Source organism: Ochlerotatus camptorhynchus, unplaced genomic scaffold (genome assembly GCF_037179485.1).
Source record: "Ochlerotatus camptorhynchus isolate MF236.1 unplaced genomic scaffold, CSIRO-AGI_Acam_v1.1 ptg000124l, whole genome shotgun sequence".
Taxonomy (NCBI): domain Eukaryota; kingdom Metazoa; phylum Arthropoda; class Insecta; order Diptera; family Culicidae; genus Ochlerotatus; species Ochlerotatus camptorhynchus.
In genome coordinates this window covers 1,058,613-1,074,552 of record NW_027040614.1, presented here as the reverse complement: position 1 = coordinate 1,074,552, position 15,940 = coordinate 1,058,613, and the positions used below count along the sequence as shown (strand labels likewise).

Sequence of the window (15,940 nt, the reverse complement as noted above, 5' to 3'; positions counted from 1 at the left end):
AGGACTATTTTAGATTTAGTAAACCCAAAAAAACATTACAAAATGCAATTATCAGTACCACCGCCAGAGGATGAAATCATCCAACCTAGGTTGGGCGGGGCATTCCCGAGACATTCTAATGATTCAATAGATAACCTGATGGCTGGTGATGAAATATGGTACAAGAATAATAACCCACATAATCCCGCAAAATGGATTAGAGCAACATTCATTAAAAAGTACTCTCAAAACATATTCCAGATACATGCTGGAAGCGCGGACGTAATGGCGCATCGCAGCCAAATGAAGACTAACAGGGCCAGTTCAAGCGAAGCTTCAGAATGGCAACGGCCCAACATAGTCCCCCTTATTCTGCGAGTCACGTGACTCTCTCTCACCGGTGAGGTGACAATTGTCACCTCGTGTGAGGTGACTCTCCATGCAAATCAAATGGAGAGTCACCTCTCACGAGGTGACTATTGTCACCTCACCGGTGAGAGAGAGTCACGTGACTCGCAGAATAGGGGGGAGTGGTACGGCAAAAGGATACGAACCGCGACCAAGAACCCGACAGTACCACCGCTATTGACGAAGCTGAGACGGCAAAAGACCAAGATGCCGAACGAGACCCAGTTCCGAAGCGAAGAAAGAAAAAGCTGATTAATTCAGATATCGAAGAACCAAGAAGATCAAAGCGAAAAAGAAAAATGAAGATGGATGAAGAATTCTGTTACAAGTTCTGATTAGTTTACATTTTCGAATTCATTATGTTGTAAATTTCTGAATTTCAAATTGAAGTTTAATGTTTTGTTGAATTATGGTGAACATAAAAGTTTGGCGAAGGTCAAGTTCCGAATATTACAATAAGTTCTCCAAAGGGGGAAGAATTGTAGTATCCACTTTTACCGTGCCTTTCTATGAGTATACATTGCAAGTTTACTGATCGTTCAGTAAACCAAACTTTTACCGAACTGATTACCGAATGTTCAGCTGTTTGAAAGTCAGTAAAATGTTTACCGACAACTGTAAAAACAACTTGATGTGTAGATCTATTGTAATAACACCATTTTAAATTTACTTACAATAATATCGATTGTTGTCAATAGATGGTTGTATGGTTATTTTTTTTTCCGAATGCGCATTGAATAAGAAAGCTGGAAACGACAGTTTGTCATAAATTACTTTACGCAATATTCCAATACCACCTTGTTCACTGACAGTTCTAGACAGCTTGATTCTGGGCTTCTTTTGACGTTCATAAAGAGTTCTCTACCACCGTTAGTATTAGTGAGCAGATTCACTAATGCATGCGTTTTACTGGTTGAAAATAAAAAAAAACAAACCGATGTCAAGTCAACATTTTGGCAGCTAAAATAATAAACAAATCGATTTTACACGGCTACATTAGCAAGGTTGTGTTAGTGAGATCTTGTGTCGAGAAATCAATTGGTCGAGTCTGCTTCTCCCTCTCAGTCGAGCCAAAGCGACCGAAATCAACGTTCAAATTCCTTCAGTGCAAACGTCGCATTGAACAACTCAAGACAACCTTCTCACCCGCTCGAGAGCAACCACGCGCCGGTGAGCTCTCTGGCGGTCGCTGAGCGACCGACGCGTGAGAGCCACTCATCGTCGGATTGGTGAGTGGCCGACACGCCACTGGTCTGTCAAAAAGTTCGCTTGAGCCAATCGAATTGTGGCTGCTTTGTTTCTATTGGTAAAAATTTCTGGTCAATCAGAGCCGAGAGAATATCGGCCGCCTGCCTATTGGAGCACCTCCACACGTATCGTGTCGTGCGTAATCGGTAATTGGTGGAAGTAGTGCATTTCCGGTTCAGAAGTCATCTGTTCGCGAGTGATTTAATTGAAGTGATAAGTTCGCGGTCGTGGAAAAATTCTACGCTTCCATCTCGGTTGTGTGATTCACGCGTAGTTTGCTCGATCAGTCAGTGTTCGGGCGGAAGAAAGCAGTGTAAACAGTGAAGTGAGTGCATTTCTGGTATTATTTGCATTGATTAAGTTTGCTGCGGGTGGCAGCTTGATTGGCCAATCGTGTATGGTTTGGGGAGATTTTGTGTTTTTTTTTTGTCGGGAATCACTCATCATTCGAGGGCAGGCAGGTACTCAGGATTGGTGCCATTCCATATCGGAACTCAGTCACTCTCCTGCGGCTGGCCCTGCATTTGCTTCGCTTGCTCAGCGGTGACGGTGGTGGTGGGTGACTGACGATGAGCTTTTACCTCGCAGCACTCGTCGACTTGGCTGCTTCGATTCGACCAAATTTGAAACGAGGGAGCCAATAGCAACGCCGCTGCCACTATGATTGGTGCAAAAATTTGCCGCTGCTTTACTAATGATTGGTGGAGGTCTCGTCGTTCAGTTCACTCTCGGGATGGTCCTTGATTACGATAGGCCGAAAGTGGTGTCCGAGTTAATTCGATTCGTGAGATTGGTGGCTGTCACATACGGGTTATCGCGGTGCAAGATACTCGATGCGGATTTTATTGATAGGGTTTATTGCTTTGCTCAATGATGGATTGGTTGTAAACACACACTCTGCTCTGCTGTATTCCATTCGAAACGGATTTTTCATAGAAAAAAGAATGTATGAGAAACCCGTTTCGAACCAACTGCCGAATGGGTGTGATAATCTTTATCAGGTGACTTTGTTCAAAGTAATATAGCGCATTGCGCACATTATAAGACCACCCGCACCGGTGCGTTGCTCTTTAGGCTGATAGGTTGACTATTTTAGTTACAACTGCTATTTAATTTGTTTTTGACTTTCGCACCGGTCGAACTTCGAGCTGAAGCTGATCGCAGAGCTTCGTGATATATATTTTTTTTTTCTATAATAAAGATTGAAGGTTGATAAACAACTAAGACCCAGGGGCGCAAAAAACTGACCTCCGAAAGATTCGAAACATTCGTAAAGGTTGTCAATTGATTTATTTAAGGGTATTGTGGTAAATGCATATTCGTAATCTGCATTAAAAATGGAACCGAAACACAAAATTTAATCAATTATGGACTGGAACTGTTTTACATAATTCCGATTACATGAGCAAAAATCACCATGCTAGCACCCCTCGATGGGACTTTGTATGAGTGCAAGCTGTCAATTTGTTAGTTTAGTGTCAAACAGTGAAGTTATTATTTTGCTTTAAATCTTGATTTAAAAATCGAGATGAAAGTCTATGGGTTCGAAAAAAAATATCATTGTGCTCAGAAAAAGAAGTTGAAATCCTATGCATTTGTCAAACTTAAAATACCCAATTCGTAGCGAATTTTTTAAACGATCTGTTGTCATGCAACATGAATGAATTTGAATCTGAGACCAAAACACTCGAAAAAGGGTTCAATTCTCAAAATTGATTCACTTGTGTAGGAGTTCAAGGCAATTCAATTAACCTCAGTAAAATTCAGGGAAATTAAAAAAATATACTTAGAAACTTATGGTAAGTCTAAAGAACTTAGGAGAAGCTCAAAGATCTTTCGGCAGTTCTAATTGGGGGTTTCATCTACAGTCAACTCTCCACAACTCGATGTCCACTAACTCGATATCGAGTTATAGAACCATAGTAAAATTGAATTTCATGGCTACTGTGTTAGCAATTTTGTATGGGATTGTTATTATATAACTCGATAATTCTATAACTCGATGGTCCCTTCAATATCGAGTTATAGAGAGCTCACTGTAGTAATTTCGCTACTGTTCGTATTTTTATTTTAAAATTAAATCTAAAAAGCCTTTAACATTCATATGTGGTTTAAAGTGAGTGAGATTGAATGATAAAGTAAGCTAAGTCAATTGGACCTGTTTTTTTTTTCAAATTAGGGAGTTTATCAAAGTCGGTAATAGAGTTCGTGAGCTTCAGAATTTGCAACAAAACAGATCCAATTGACACAGTGACTCCCCTCACTTTAAACCACATTTGGATCATTAAAGCATTTTATATTTGATTTACAAATAAAAATACGAACAGTAGCGAAGTTATCGGGTGAAACCCCTAGTTTCAATATCATCAGGAATGCACCTTAATTTTCTGAACAGTGGTTGGACAACTTTTGAGAACTTTAGAGAAAATCTAAGAAATAGGGAAATGGCTCTAATGTTGGCCTTTGGATCTAAGATTGGGCCCATCGCTAAAAAATCTGCTATTTATCAATTTTATCTAGATGAACGCGTCATTGGGACGGTACTAATGGATATTTTTGGTCGCAATTGAAAATTTAGTCGATTGCTGAATTTATGTATGGGCCCAAATTAGGGGCAATTTCCCCTACATTAATGATTTCTTTTCAATTTTAAGAAACTCACTTGAACCTGTAATTTCAGGGAAAGTTACAAAATTTCTGCAAAATTGGCAGAACTTCAGAGAACTTCAGGTATTCATAGAAGTCCAGAGAACTTCCAAGAAATGCATTCTGAGAACTTCTGGAAAGTTTCATGAACAGGAATGCTGGAACCATTAATCGGGGAACTTAATAGAAGATCATCACAGTTCCATTAATTTCAGAAAAAATAGCAGATCTTTTTAAGAAGTTTCCAGGCTTTCAAAAAGTCTAGGAAAGTTTTAAAAAACATCAGGAAGTTTCTAGAACTATAGGAAAATAGCGGGATTTTAAGTAAGTTCCAAAATCGATTGAGCCTGGTGGAGCAAAATCGATATTCTTAGATCATTCACGTAGCTTCAGAACAAGTCAGTGCTAACATTTTAAAGGGGCGTAATTGCTTTTGTAAACAATGGCTTTAGTCGTTGATTTCTCGCAAATAAAATCACACCCCTCCAAATTAGCAATGCTAGCAGGTAGAGCAAATATTCCTTTTCACGGCTAATGAAAACGACCCAAATTTGAGTTTAGTTTACTGATAATCGCAGAAAGTGCAGGAACTCAGCGATGAGTACATTTGCCTCATGTTTTCCTGTGGAAAACCTCAAAAATCTGCCGGAAAATGAGAAAATTGACGAAAATTTTACTCAGTCTAGGAATAGTAACAAAAGACGGAGTGAATCCAATCATTACTTTTCTCATATTCGGGAATTTGGAAAATATGAGGCAAATTTACTCATCGCTGAGTTCCTGCTTTTAATTTGATTTATGAGTAAGCGGAGGTCTGCAGAATTTGTGACCGGCCATGTATTATGCTATGCTTCTCATATTAGACGTCAGTTTTGTTTGTAAACAAAGTAAGCCAAGTGTATCCTGCGGCTTTCGAATAGCTTGAATATTATGGAAGAACCTGTGCCGGTGCCTGCTTACTACCAGCAATAACTTACAGTTCCAGCCAGCTTTTAGCAACTGTTCTTCCTCCTCAGCAGTCAGTCCCAGTTGTCACCTCAAAAGGATCATCCAGTAGTCGAAAAAGCAGTCCCATTGAAAATGGTAATAACTTACTCCGATCCCCTTCTCGCTAGCACCATGCAAGTTAACTACAGCGTAAAGATTTTCCCGCGGAATGTTCAGCCAGAGCAGCCACCGTAATTTCCCAAGCCGAAGAGAAGGAGGACGTTGAAGTAACCGTTACCAATGTTTCCGGTGAGTGCGATCCTCGTCCGGACTTCAGCCCATCAACGATCAACCGAACGAAATCGAAGTGAAAACCGGTCAGGAAGGCGAAGAACAAATCAAGCTGACAGATTATCTCCATCGACTTTCTCTTTACATTCCTACGGCCATGTTAAGACCAAGTACAGGATCGTCATGAGACGTGATTAAGTTCACAAGATCGCTACCAATCACTCGATATCGTCAGCGCTGCCGCTATGGACTTAGCCAACGAGAAACCGAAGAACACACGTATGTAGTGATGTTATACTTTAAAGGAGACTACCGTCGACGGTTGTAGTAAAATCATGGTGGTGTATCGCAGAAACGGGACCGTATCACGATCATCCGGAAGGCATAGCAGTAGCATCAAAAGAGGAAAGATGGATGTCCACCGTCACTAGAACGGCACAGTGGTAATTCAGAGCTCGTTTCGCAGTTTCATCCAGCGGCAGTTAGCCAAGCCATGGGAACGGGCTTGCTTCGACGAGTATTGTAGTACGTCAGGTCAGGCAGATCGAGTTTTTCCACCATATCAAGCCGGACAAGCATTCGCCCTTGGTAAGTGTAATGCAGCTAGGCAGCAATAGGTTCCGTTCACGTTCACAGTTGGTAAGGGTTGAACGGAGGTTATTAAGCAGAGATGATGCAGGATAATCAAATCAATCAATTTAAGTGTCTCCGAGTTTCGCTGAGTTATTGCGTTCTGTAAACATGTTTTTTTTTCTTGTTGTTTTGATTGACAGCAGCTTTTCACGTTTGCATGAAGGTGCGCCTTCATATGTTGCTGTGATGCGAAAAGTGAGAAAGCAAATGACAGTGATCTTTCTCACTGTGCAATGTGAGTTACTCGAGGTGCATCAAAAGCAGCTCAGAAATTTCTCATGATTAGGAGCTGTCTTGCCCCTAGGATTGTCTCTTGGATTTTTTTTACGAACCGCAACTTTAACGGAAGTCTTTGGCCAGCAGAGGGCATATGCTGGGCCCAGATTCAAACTTCATTAATGTAGCATCAAAATAAGTGATTTCGAAAAAAAATCGATGAGCGCTAGGTTCTTTTCTACGAACTGACCACCTTTACGGGTGTTGCGAATCTTCCACAGGACCGTCCTGTGGCCAACAGGGTGCACATCCTGGTCTCAAATCCAAATTCATTCATGCAGAATCACAACAAGTTGTTTAAAAAAAAAAACGCGAAACTCTAGATTCTTTTTTACGAATTGACCACTTTAACGGATGTGCCGGGTCTTCCGTCACTGTTGAGTGTTGACGTTTTGCAAATCGTTGCCAAGGTTTACTACTCGGTTAAATACTTTGTTTACTCAAAAATTAAGCTAGTGAGAGAATCTGTCCTCCCTTATACATAAAACTAGTGAAACAACAACTCACCGGTTTTGAGGAACGTTCGACAAATTGTGGAAGTATTTCTTCAGATCTAGCTAAATCAGTCTCTTCTGAATCACAGCAAAAATCCCAGTGGTTTGTCCCGATTCGGTTCCGGTTCGATGCAACACTCGCGATCCGCCGCTGGAAAAGGATGACATGGACTCCCCGTTTTCGATGGTAGAATTCTCAATTGCTCTTCTTTCATGCAATAACTCGGCTCCGGGAATTGATCGTATCAAGTTCAACCTGCTCAAGAACCTCCCAGACGTCACAAAGAGGCGATTGTTGAACTTGTTCAATCGATTCCTTGAGCTCAACGTTGTTCCGGATGATTGGAGACAAGTGAGAGTTATCGCCATCCAGAAGCCCGGTAAACCCGCGTCGGATCATAATTCGTACCGTCCCATCGACATCCTTTCGGACAAACTCCATGCGAGTGGCCTTTCTCCGATTATCAACAATTTCCTGTTTAATTTGTTGTCCGAGAAACGAATGAGCTTCTCTCATGGCAACTCGGAAATTGCACGAATCAGCTACATGGGTCTTCCACAAGGCTCATGTTTAAGTCCTCTCCTGTACAATTTCTATATCAAATACATTGATGATTGTCTGGCCGAAAATTGCACGCTAAGGCAGCTTGCAGATGACGGCGTGGTTTCCGTGGTTGGACCAACAGCACCGGACCTGCAAGGACCATTTCAAGATACCTTGGATAATTTGTCTACTTGGGAAATTAATCTGGGTATCGAATTCTCTCCGGAGAAAACAGAGATGATTGTTTTTTTCTTGGAAGCTTTATCCAGCACAGTTTCAGCTTGAACTTATGGGTAGAACAATCACTCACAGCATGTCGTTTAAGTATGTAGGTGTCTGGTTCGATTTCAAGTGCACTTGGGGAAAACACATAGCTTATCTGAGGCAGAGATGCCAACAGCGAATCAATTTCCTTCGTTCCATTACCGGCACTTCATGGGGAGCCCATCCGGAAGATCTGATAAGACTCTACAAGACCACCATTCTCTCGATTTTGGAGTACGGTAGCTTTTGCTTTCAATCGGCGGCGGGGACGCACATATTGAAGCTCCAAAGGATTCAATATAGTTACCACGAGTCTTGAAGTTCTTGCGGGCGTCCTCCCCTTAACAAATCGTTTTGCGGATTTATCGTCCCGGTTCCTCATCCGCTGTGAAGTCATGAATCCGCTGGTGATCGAAAACTTTGAGAAGCTGCTAGAGCGGAATCCTCAGACACGATTCATGAGCTTGTACTACGAGTACATGACTCTGGACATCGGCCCCTCCTCGTTCAACCCCAATCGCGCTGTCTCCCATCATTTCTGTTGTTCTTCCGTGAGATTCGATCTCACAATGAGGCAGGAGATTCCTGATTGTCCTGATTGGTATGGGTCCCTTCTCATTGATCTATCCCAATGAGAATGGCAATGAGAAAGCGGACTCGCTGGCCAAGGTGGGCGCTATGGAAGGCGATATTTATGAGCGACAAATCGCCTACCACGAATTTTTCACGATTTCTCGTCAGCAAGTCCTCGCCAACTGGCAACAAAAGTGGAATGATGGTGATCTGGGAAGATGGCTACATTCTATTGTCCCACAGGTGTCGCTCAAACCCTGGTTCAAAGGGTTGGATAAGAGTCGTGATTTTATTCGTGTAATGTCCAGGCTCATGTCCAATCACTGTTCGTTAAACGCCCACCTCTTCCGTATTACGCTTGTCGACAGCAACTTGTGTACCTGTGGAAACGGTTATCACGACATCGAGCATGTTGTTTGGTCCTGCTCCTTGTATCATGAGGCGAGATCCGTTCTATGTGATTCCCTTAGGGTCCGAGGAAAACAACCCTTTAAGCCAATTAGAGACGTCTTGGCTTGCCGTGATATCGACTTTATGAAGCTTATTTACGACTTTCTTAAAGCTGTTGATGTATGTGTTTAATGTTTTGTGTTTTAGTCATCCTTTACGTTTAAGTTTTAAATTAGTTCAAAATGCTTTCTCTTGGGACCTCCCTTAGCTCAGTCCGTAAAGGCGCAGCTACAAAGCAAGACCATGCTGGAGGGGACTGGGTTCGATTCCCGGTCCGGTCTAGGAATTTTTCGGGTTGGAAAATTTCTCGACTCCCTGGGCATTGAGTATGATTGTACTTGCCATACAATTATACTAATGCAAAAATGGTAGCAGGCATCGAAAGCTCTCAATTAATAACTGTGAAAGTGCATCTAGAACACTAAGTTGAGAGCACGCCATAAGCTAATATGCCATAAGCAATAAGCTTGCAATGCGAAGAAGAAGAAGAAGTCCTCCCTCCAAATGATCAATAAATGTAATCCCTAATCTCGAGTAAGTCGCGAGTAATCGGCCCCCGTTCTACTAACATTAGTTGTAAGAAAATGATATTCACACACAATCATGTAAAAAATATTCGGCTCCGCAAAGCTAACGCATTTGAGCCTTGACAAATAAATGGATTATTAAAAAAAAAGCAATCCCAGTGGCTCGTGTTTTTATCTAAAGCAGCTACTATTTGGGCCTCACTTCAATCGAGTTCATCCACACCATGGCCAGTCAAGAGGGTCTCGTCGATACGGCAGTCAAGACGTCTGGAACAGGTTACCTCTAGTGACGATTCGTTTTCGATTGAAAAATGCCGAACGGTTTCCTTTGATGATATATTCACGGTGTCTTTGGTAGAACAACATTAATAAAAAAAAATCAGTATCGCTAAAACACTCACCAAACGAAAGCTTATGCTCTCCCCTTTCAAATGAGACTAACCTCGAAATGTTCTATCGGGGGGTCTAGAATTTTTTTTTGTATGAATTACGGTTGAAAATTATCAAAAGTCATCCTTTTCAAAGGATGGTTTGAAAAAAATCAGTGGAACTTATGATTTGGATACAATTTGATCGTAGCAGGTCATGACACTAAAAGCCTATCTGTCATATGCATTCTGCGCACGTGGTATTGTGAACCAACTGGTATTTGTTTCTTGTGAAAAAGTGAACTTTTGTTGTTTTGTGTCATCGTTTTGGTATGGCTCTATCTAATTAAAAAATATTCAAACGTTTATCTATATACACATATAATTCTAACAGCAAAACTTAAACATGAAACCGAAAAGTCACGAAGAAAATCGTTTGGTGGTGTGCATACTGTGCTTGAAGAAGCTGCATCTTCAACCACTATCAACAAAGGTGGTTGATATTATCGAACAACACTTTCTTCACGATGTTAGATCGATAGGTTAGAATTATCCTACAAAAATTTGTCGAACATGTTCGTTTACAGTTTATTCGAATAGTAATCAGAATAATTCTGATAATACCACGCTGTACAAGTATAAGTACAATTTAAAACTTGCCACTCGAAGCGCTGATATTTGCGCATGCAAGATATGCATTGCTGCAAGAGTGACAATTTCACCTAAATCCAAGGGGAAACGTGGCAGACCCAGCTCCTCGGGTAATGCGAAAAAAAGTGCCAGTTGAGTTTGTGTCCATATTGCTATTCGGAAATGGCAAAAGGTAAACGACATACATGTACGAAGACTGTAGCGAAGCGCAATTTGCTCGGGATTGTCCAGAACGCTCAAGATGCTGGAGACCCTGTCGTTGCGAAGTATATGAGGGACAAACCCACGGATGGAGATGGTCAGGTAAAGCTCTCTAATCTACACGGACTACCATCCAGCTGGAAATCCACTACTACTGGTATTCAGGTGAAAAGGAAACCACATCTGTCCGCTGACGATTTGTTTTTGATAAAAAAAAGACTTGCGATTTGAGTACCAGACGGACATTACAACTGAGCACCTGTCTAAGGGGCTTAGACATCGAAATCGCCCCCAACGTCTCTTCCAAAATAACAATCCTAAACCAATCACTCCAGCGTTTTTTCGAGGTAGCTGAATTACCATTCTATTTGAACGATAGTGAAGAAATGGTTTTGAAGACAGTGGTCTATTGTAACGACGTGCAAGGATTGGTAGAGCATGTTATATCCAAAAGAGGCGTTGATTTGACAAGCTCGTTCTGTAAAATCGGTGTTGACGGAGGGGGCGGTTCTTTTAAAGTGACTCTGTTTATTATCGAAAGATCTCAAACCACGAACTCCAAGTTGAATGAAACACGAGGCCATTGCAAGGATACTGGTGTAAAAATGCTATTACTGTTAGCAGTTGCTCCTGGAGTCCCCGAAAAATATGCTAATATCGCAAATATATGGAGTACACTCTTGCACCTGAACAATTTCAAGTGCTTTGTTGCCGGGGATTTGAAGATTGTCAACCTCCTTAGTGGAATAATGGGACACAGCTCGACATTTCCTTGTCCTTATTGCACCGCACCGAAGAATAATCTTTGCAATACAGCTGCACAGCCTCGAACTCTCGGACATATTCGTGAGATGTCAGCGGCATGGAAAAGCCAGGGGTCCGCAAATAAACTGGCGAGAAACTTTTTCAATTGTATTGATGAGCCATTGCTGTGCGGATCATCTGACGACCAAATCATAACCCTCTGTCCACCGCCTTCCTTACACATTACGCTTGGAATTATAAATGCAATCTACAAGAAGGTGGAATCCATTGATTCAGACACTGCTATGGATTGGGCAAGTATCAGTAGCTGCCAACGTCACAGCAAATACGGATTCACCGGACGGAATTGCCACAAACTGCTGCAAAATCGACATGTTTTGCAATCTGATGGAACCTTGAAGTTGCTAAGAACTGCAAGTAATCTTATCGTTATTTCAATTATCGTTTTATAATGCTAATTATATTGCAGGTACTCGATCAATTTGATCTTGTCTACAAGGGTTGTTTTCAAGAAAATCTATGTGAAGATTACGTAGAAAATGTTGAGAACTTTTCTAGGACGTGGATTGCAGCCAGCTTACCCAATAGCTCCAAATTCCATATTTTGCGATACCATGTCCCAGAATTTTGTAAAATCACTGGAAGTGGTTTGAGCAAATATGGGGAGCAAGCCAGTGAAACTGTACATTTCGATTTTCAAATTGTTTGGAATCGTGTCAAGGCCCCAGAAACCTCTGAAGTATATGATCGGCAGCTTCTTCGTGCTGTAGTGATGTACAATAGTGGACATTTGTAAACTGTTAATTATTTTTAGTTATATTTTAAACAATCCTTGTTCACAATTGAATTCAATGAATAAAAATTAATATTAACTAAAACATTCCTTTTTTAAGATAACAAATTAAAAAAAAATCTAAATATTTGTCATGGCTACCTAGATAACCGAAGAAATGGCTAATGCGATATCCATAGATTGGATTTAAATTTAGAACGGTTCAGTATTGGAAAAGTTCACCAAAACTCATTATGACTCGGCACGTCCACGTGCTTTACCCAAAGGTCACATACTGGAGGCTTTATTCCGGAATACGCTTCTTATTTTTGAACTATTCAATTCGTACTGCCGTGGGTATCCAATCTCGAACGAAGGATCAGAGCAGAATCTTCTGCGAGAGTTGAGCTACATTAACAATTCTGTTATGCAGAAAGAACAATAAAGGCGGCCAGATTTGAATCCAGGTCTTGCCAGAGTGTATACAATCACAGTAGGCATTGGTTGTCAGGATAAGTTAATTTGTTTACAGCATGGGTTCACCGGAGCAAGCACGTCGCGATTCGATCCAGCACGCTTGAAACGAAAATCCCGGTTTATCCGCTCCTGGCAGTTTTCGATCAAATTTCTGGGTTGACCGGAAGAATATAAAACCAAAAAGAAGACGAAATTCCCCAAAAAGTTCCTTGTCTGGCAAGCAATCTGCAGTTGTGGGCTTCTTTTTTTTTGCTGGGGTGAGAGGTAATCACGCTTACCACAACACCACCGGCGCCGCTGCAGTTGTGGGCTGAAAAGCGAAACTTTCGTTACTTTTGGGACGATGAACCAGCAAATTTACCAGGATGAGTGCTCTTCGGAAGAAACTACTGACTTTTCTGGAACAGCATGAGGCCACTACTCAAATTCCACCAAACAGTGGTTCAGCGAAAATTACGTCACAGTGGTTTCCAAGGAGATGAATCCGGTCAATATTCCGGAACTAAGGCCAATTGAGGAATACTGGTCAATTGTGCAGCACAAGCACTGAAGAAAGAGGGAGAAACTGCAATTGACCTGAAAGATTTCAAGCGGAAATGCCATTTGGCAGCCAAACAAGTGGGAACAGTGCTCATGCAAAAAATAATGGGCCGTGTACGAAGAAAAGTTCGAGCAATGGCCTATGGTAAAAAGAAAGACTGAACCAATGGTCTTATGTATAGCTGTTACATTGAACTACGAAAATAAAACGTATTTTTAAACCCCAACAAGATTGCCATGTCCGGATTTATTTGAATTAAATTCTGAAACAGATTCTCCGATATCTCAAATATTCCACTTAGAATCTTTCCTTAGAATGGGATACCAAAAATTATGTCTGAGATCTAAAGTAAATAGCAATGTCCCAGAGTTTCGGAAATTTATCAAGTCTAAGATCGTACACGGTTTTCATAAATGATTTCAGTGAAAATCCTTAATTGTTCCTAAGCATCAGATACGGAATTTTTTGCTAATTTTTGCAATCTTACAAAGTTTTTATCGTTGTCAGTTGTCCGACATTTTTAATATTTTTGTTAATTTTTGAACCTTGAATTTTTTTCATTATACAGAATTAGAATTAAATTTGTGTACGATAGAGGAGTTTGAAATCTCTATTTTCACACACAGTTACACTTTTCTTAAACTTCTGGACCCATAATTTTGAATAGTTTTTGTAAACCAAAATCTTCAAATAATTGTTACCAATCAAAGTCGTCTCAGAATCTTGATTTCAGCGTTTTAAATGTCTGAATTAAGTAAATCATTTCCTTTGAGCTTTTCTCAGACTACCTTTGGGAATTTCTATGATTATTTCAACATGTCTTCAAAGATTTTTTTTAATTTAATTCATTACACACTTAGAAAAAATCATGTAAATTTAGGTGTGACATATACGAGCGTCAATTTTGACATAAATTTGAGTCATAACAGACGTGAAATACAGCTCAATCAAACGTACTTTTCGTCGAGCAACGAACTTTTCAGTCTCGGAGCACTTAATATTACATGACATGTTTGTTTACGTCTCATCTTTTATGTCAAAGACGGATTCCGTCACGTGTAAAATTAGTTATTTCCAAGTGTGTAGGTTTAATAATTCTATACTGAATTTGATACTATAAGGTGGTCACTTTAATGCATAAATATGGAAGACTTCAAATCTAGGCCTAATCACCTTTCCTATAATATTGCTTCCAGAATCTAATCAAAGATTGCGAGAATATCATCTCAACTCAAGATTTCATAACCTCCGAGCTATATTCATCACACCCTCTTGAATCCAATTCCAGATGACCGACCACGGTTCCGGGAGCCACTCGGGGGAAAAGATGAGCGAAGCCCAACGTTCCATCGAAGAGTTCTGGCCGGAGGTGATGGAGGACATGCAGCGAATAAAGCACGTCGAACCCGGAAATCAGGTGCTCCCGCTGGCCCGGATCAAAAAGATCATGAAGCTGGACGAAGACGTCAAGATGATTTCCGCCGAGGCGCCCCTTCTCTTTGCCAAAGCCGCCGAAATCTTCATCCAGGAGCTGACTCTGCGGGCATGGCTGCACACCGAGGACAACAAACGGCGCACCCTGCAGCGGAGTGACATTGCCATGGCCATTGCCAAGTACGATCAGTTTGATTTTCTGATCGATATCGTCCCGCGGGAGGAGATCAAACCGGTCCGGAGGGATTTCGAGACCAAATCGTCGACGGACGACGTACAGTACTACCTCCAGTTGGCTCAGCAGCACCAGCAAGCCCTGCAAGGCACCAGTGGGACGACGACCAGTGGCGCTGGGCCCAGCACTAGCGGGACCAACATCGTTCAGGTTCAAACATCGCCCGTCATGACTCAGCAGATCATTCAACAACCGCACATGACGCAGCAGACGCAATCGGTACAAGCTCAAACGCCGCAGGTAAGTTAGGAATAGTTTCAGCTAGAAACCCTGCATGATTAACCATTCGGTTCCGTTTCAGATCACCACCATCACCAGCCCGACGACACAGAACATAATCCTCACCAATCCAGTCACGGGGACGGCCACCATGCATACGACGACGGCAGTTCCAACCACAGCCAATGCCATCACACCGACCCAGATGGCATCGACGGCACAACCATTCCAGCTGGTCCAACAAGTCCTGACCCCGAGCGGCGAAGTGACACACATTCCCGTTAGTAACCTCAATATCAATCACTCAATCGATCCCCCTCCCCCTACAAGTTCTCCATTCACCATTGCAGATCCCCCTGACGCAAAACCAGCTCAACTTCATTCGCTCGCAGATGCAGTTGCAGGGTGCGGCTGCAGCGGGTGCCACCTCACATGGCGGGCCTCAACCGATCATCATTCAGGCACCGCAACTGCAGACAGCACCAACCATCATCCAGGCGGCCCCGGCGGGGGTATTCCTGAACGCGGCACAGGTGCAACAACTTCAACAACATCAACAGCAGCAGCAACAACAACAACAACATCATCACCAAGCACAAACTCACATCATTCAGCAATCTCCGACGTTGGTTCAGCAACATCATCATCATCACCATCACCAACCGCAGCAGCAACATCAGCCGCCTCATGAATAGTGAGGCAAAGTGGCGAAAGTAGGTTCTAGGATTAGAGTTAGTTGATGTAGATAGGTAGATTTATTTTGTAAGGAGTTTTATCAGATGCCATAACAGAACAAGGTGTGTACTAAGGAGTACCTATGTTGAGGAATTGTTTTAGTCCTTTGAACCGCTGTGGATATCACTTCCAATCGATTTCCGGCCTCTACACGTCGTCCCCGTTCTGAACATATCCATATTGTTGGGTGTTTGACAGTTTTCCACAAGCCAAACGTCGTCATCTTGGAATTTAGAAAACCGGAAGCGTGCATACTGTTATCACAACAGTCTCTATCCATCG

The 15,940-nt window shown here is 41.9% G+C and overlaps 1 protein-coding gene across 1 annotated transcript; it reads left to right on the top strand.

Moving 5' to 3' along the window:
* The first annotated feature begins 1,646 nt into the window (after positions 1 to 1,646).
* Nf-YC (nuclear factor Y-box C) lies at positions 1,647 to 15,746 on the top strand. The gene is made up of 4 exons (XM_065220297.1): positions 1,647 to 1,960; positions 14,324 to 14,944; positions 15,006 to 15,203; positions 15,274 to 15,746. Exons 2-4 carry the CDS (start codon positions 14,324 to 14,326, stop codon positions 15,616 to 15,618), a joined length of 1,164 nt encoding a protein of 387 aa, XP_065076369.1. The 5' UTR covers positions 1,647 to 1,960; the 3' UTR covers positions 15,619 to 15,746.
* Positions 15,747 to 15,940: the final 194 nt, after the last annotated feature.

Bases quoted from the DNA above. Each gene is read 5' to 3' on its own strand.
- Nf-YC (XM_065220297.1), top strand. From the start codon at position 14,324: ATGACCGACCACGGTTCCGGGAGCCACTCGGGGGAAAAGATGAGCGAA. The intron at 14,945-15,005 runs GTAAGTTAGGAA...GTTCCGTTTCAG, and splicing joins TACAAGCTCAAACGCCGCAG to ATCACCACCATCACCAGCCC. The intron at 15,204-15,273 runs GTTAGTAACCTC...TCACCATTGCAG, and splicing joins GCGAAGTGACACACATTCCC to ATCCCCCTGACGCAAAACCA.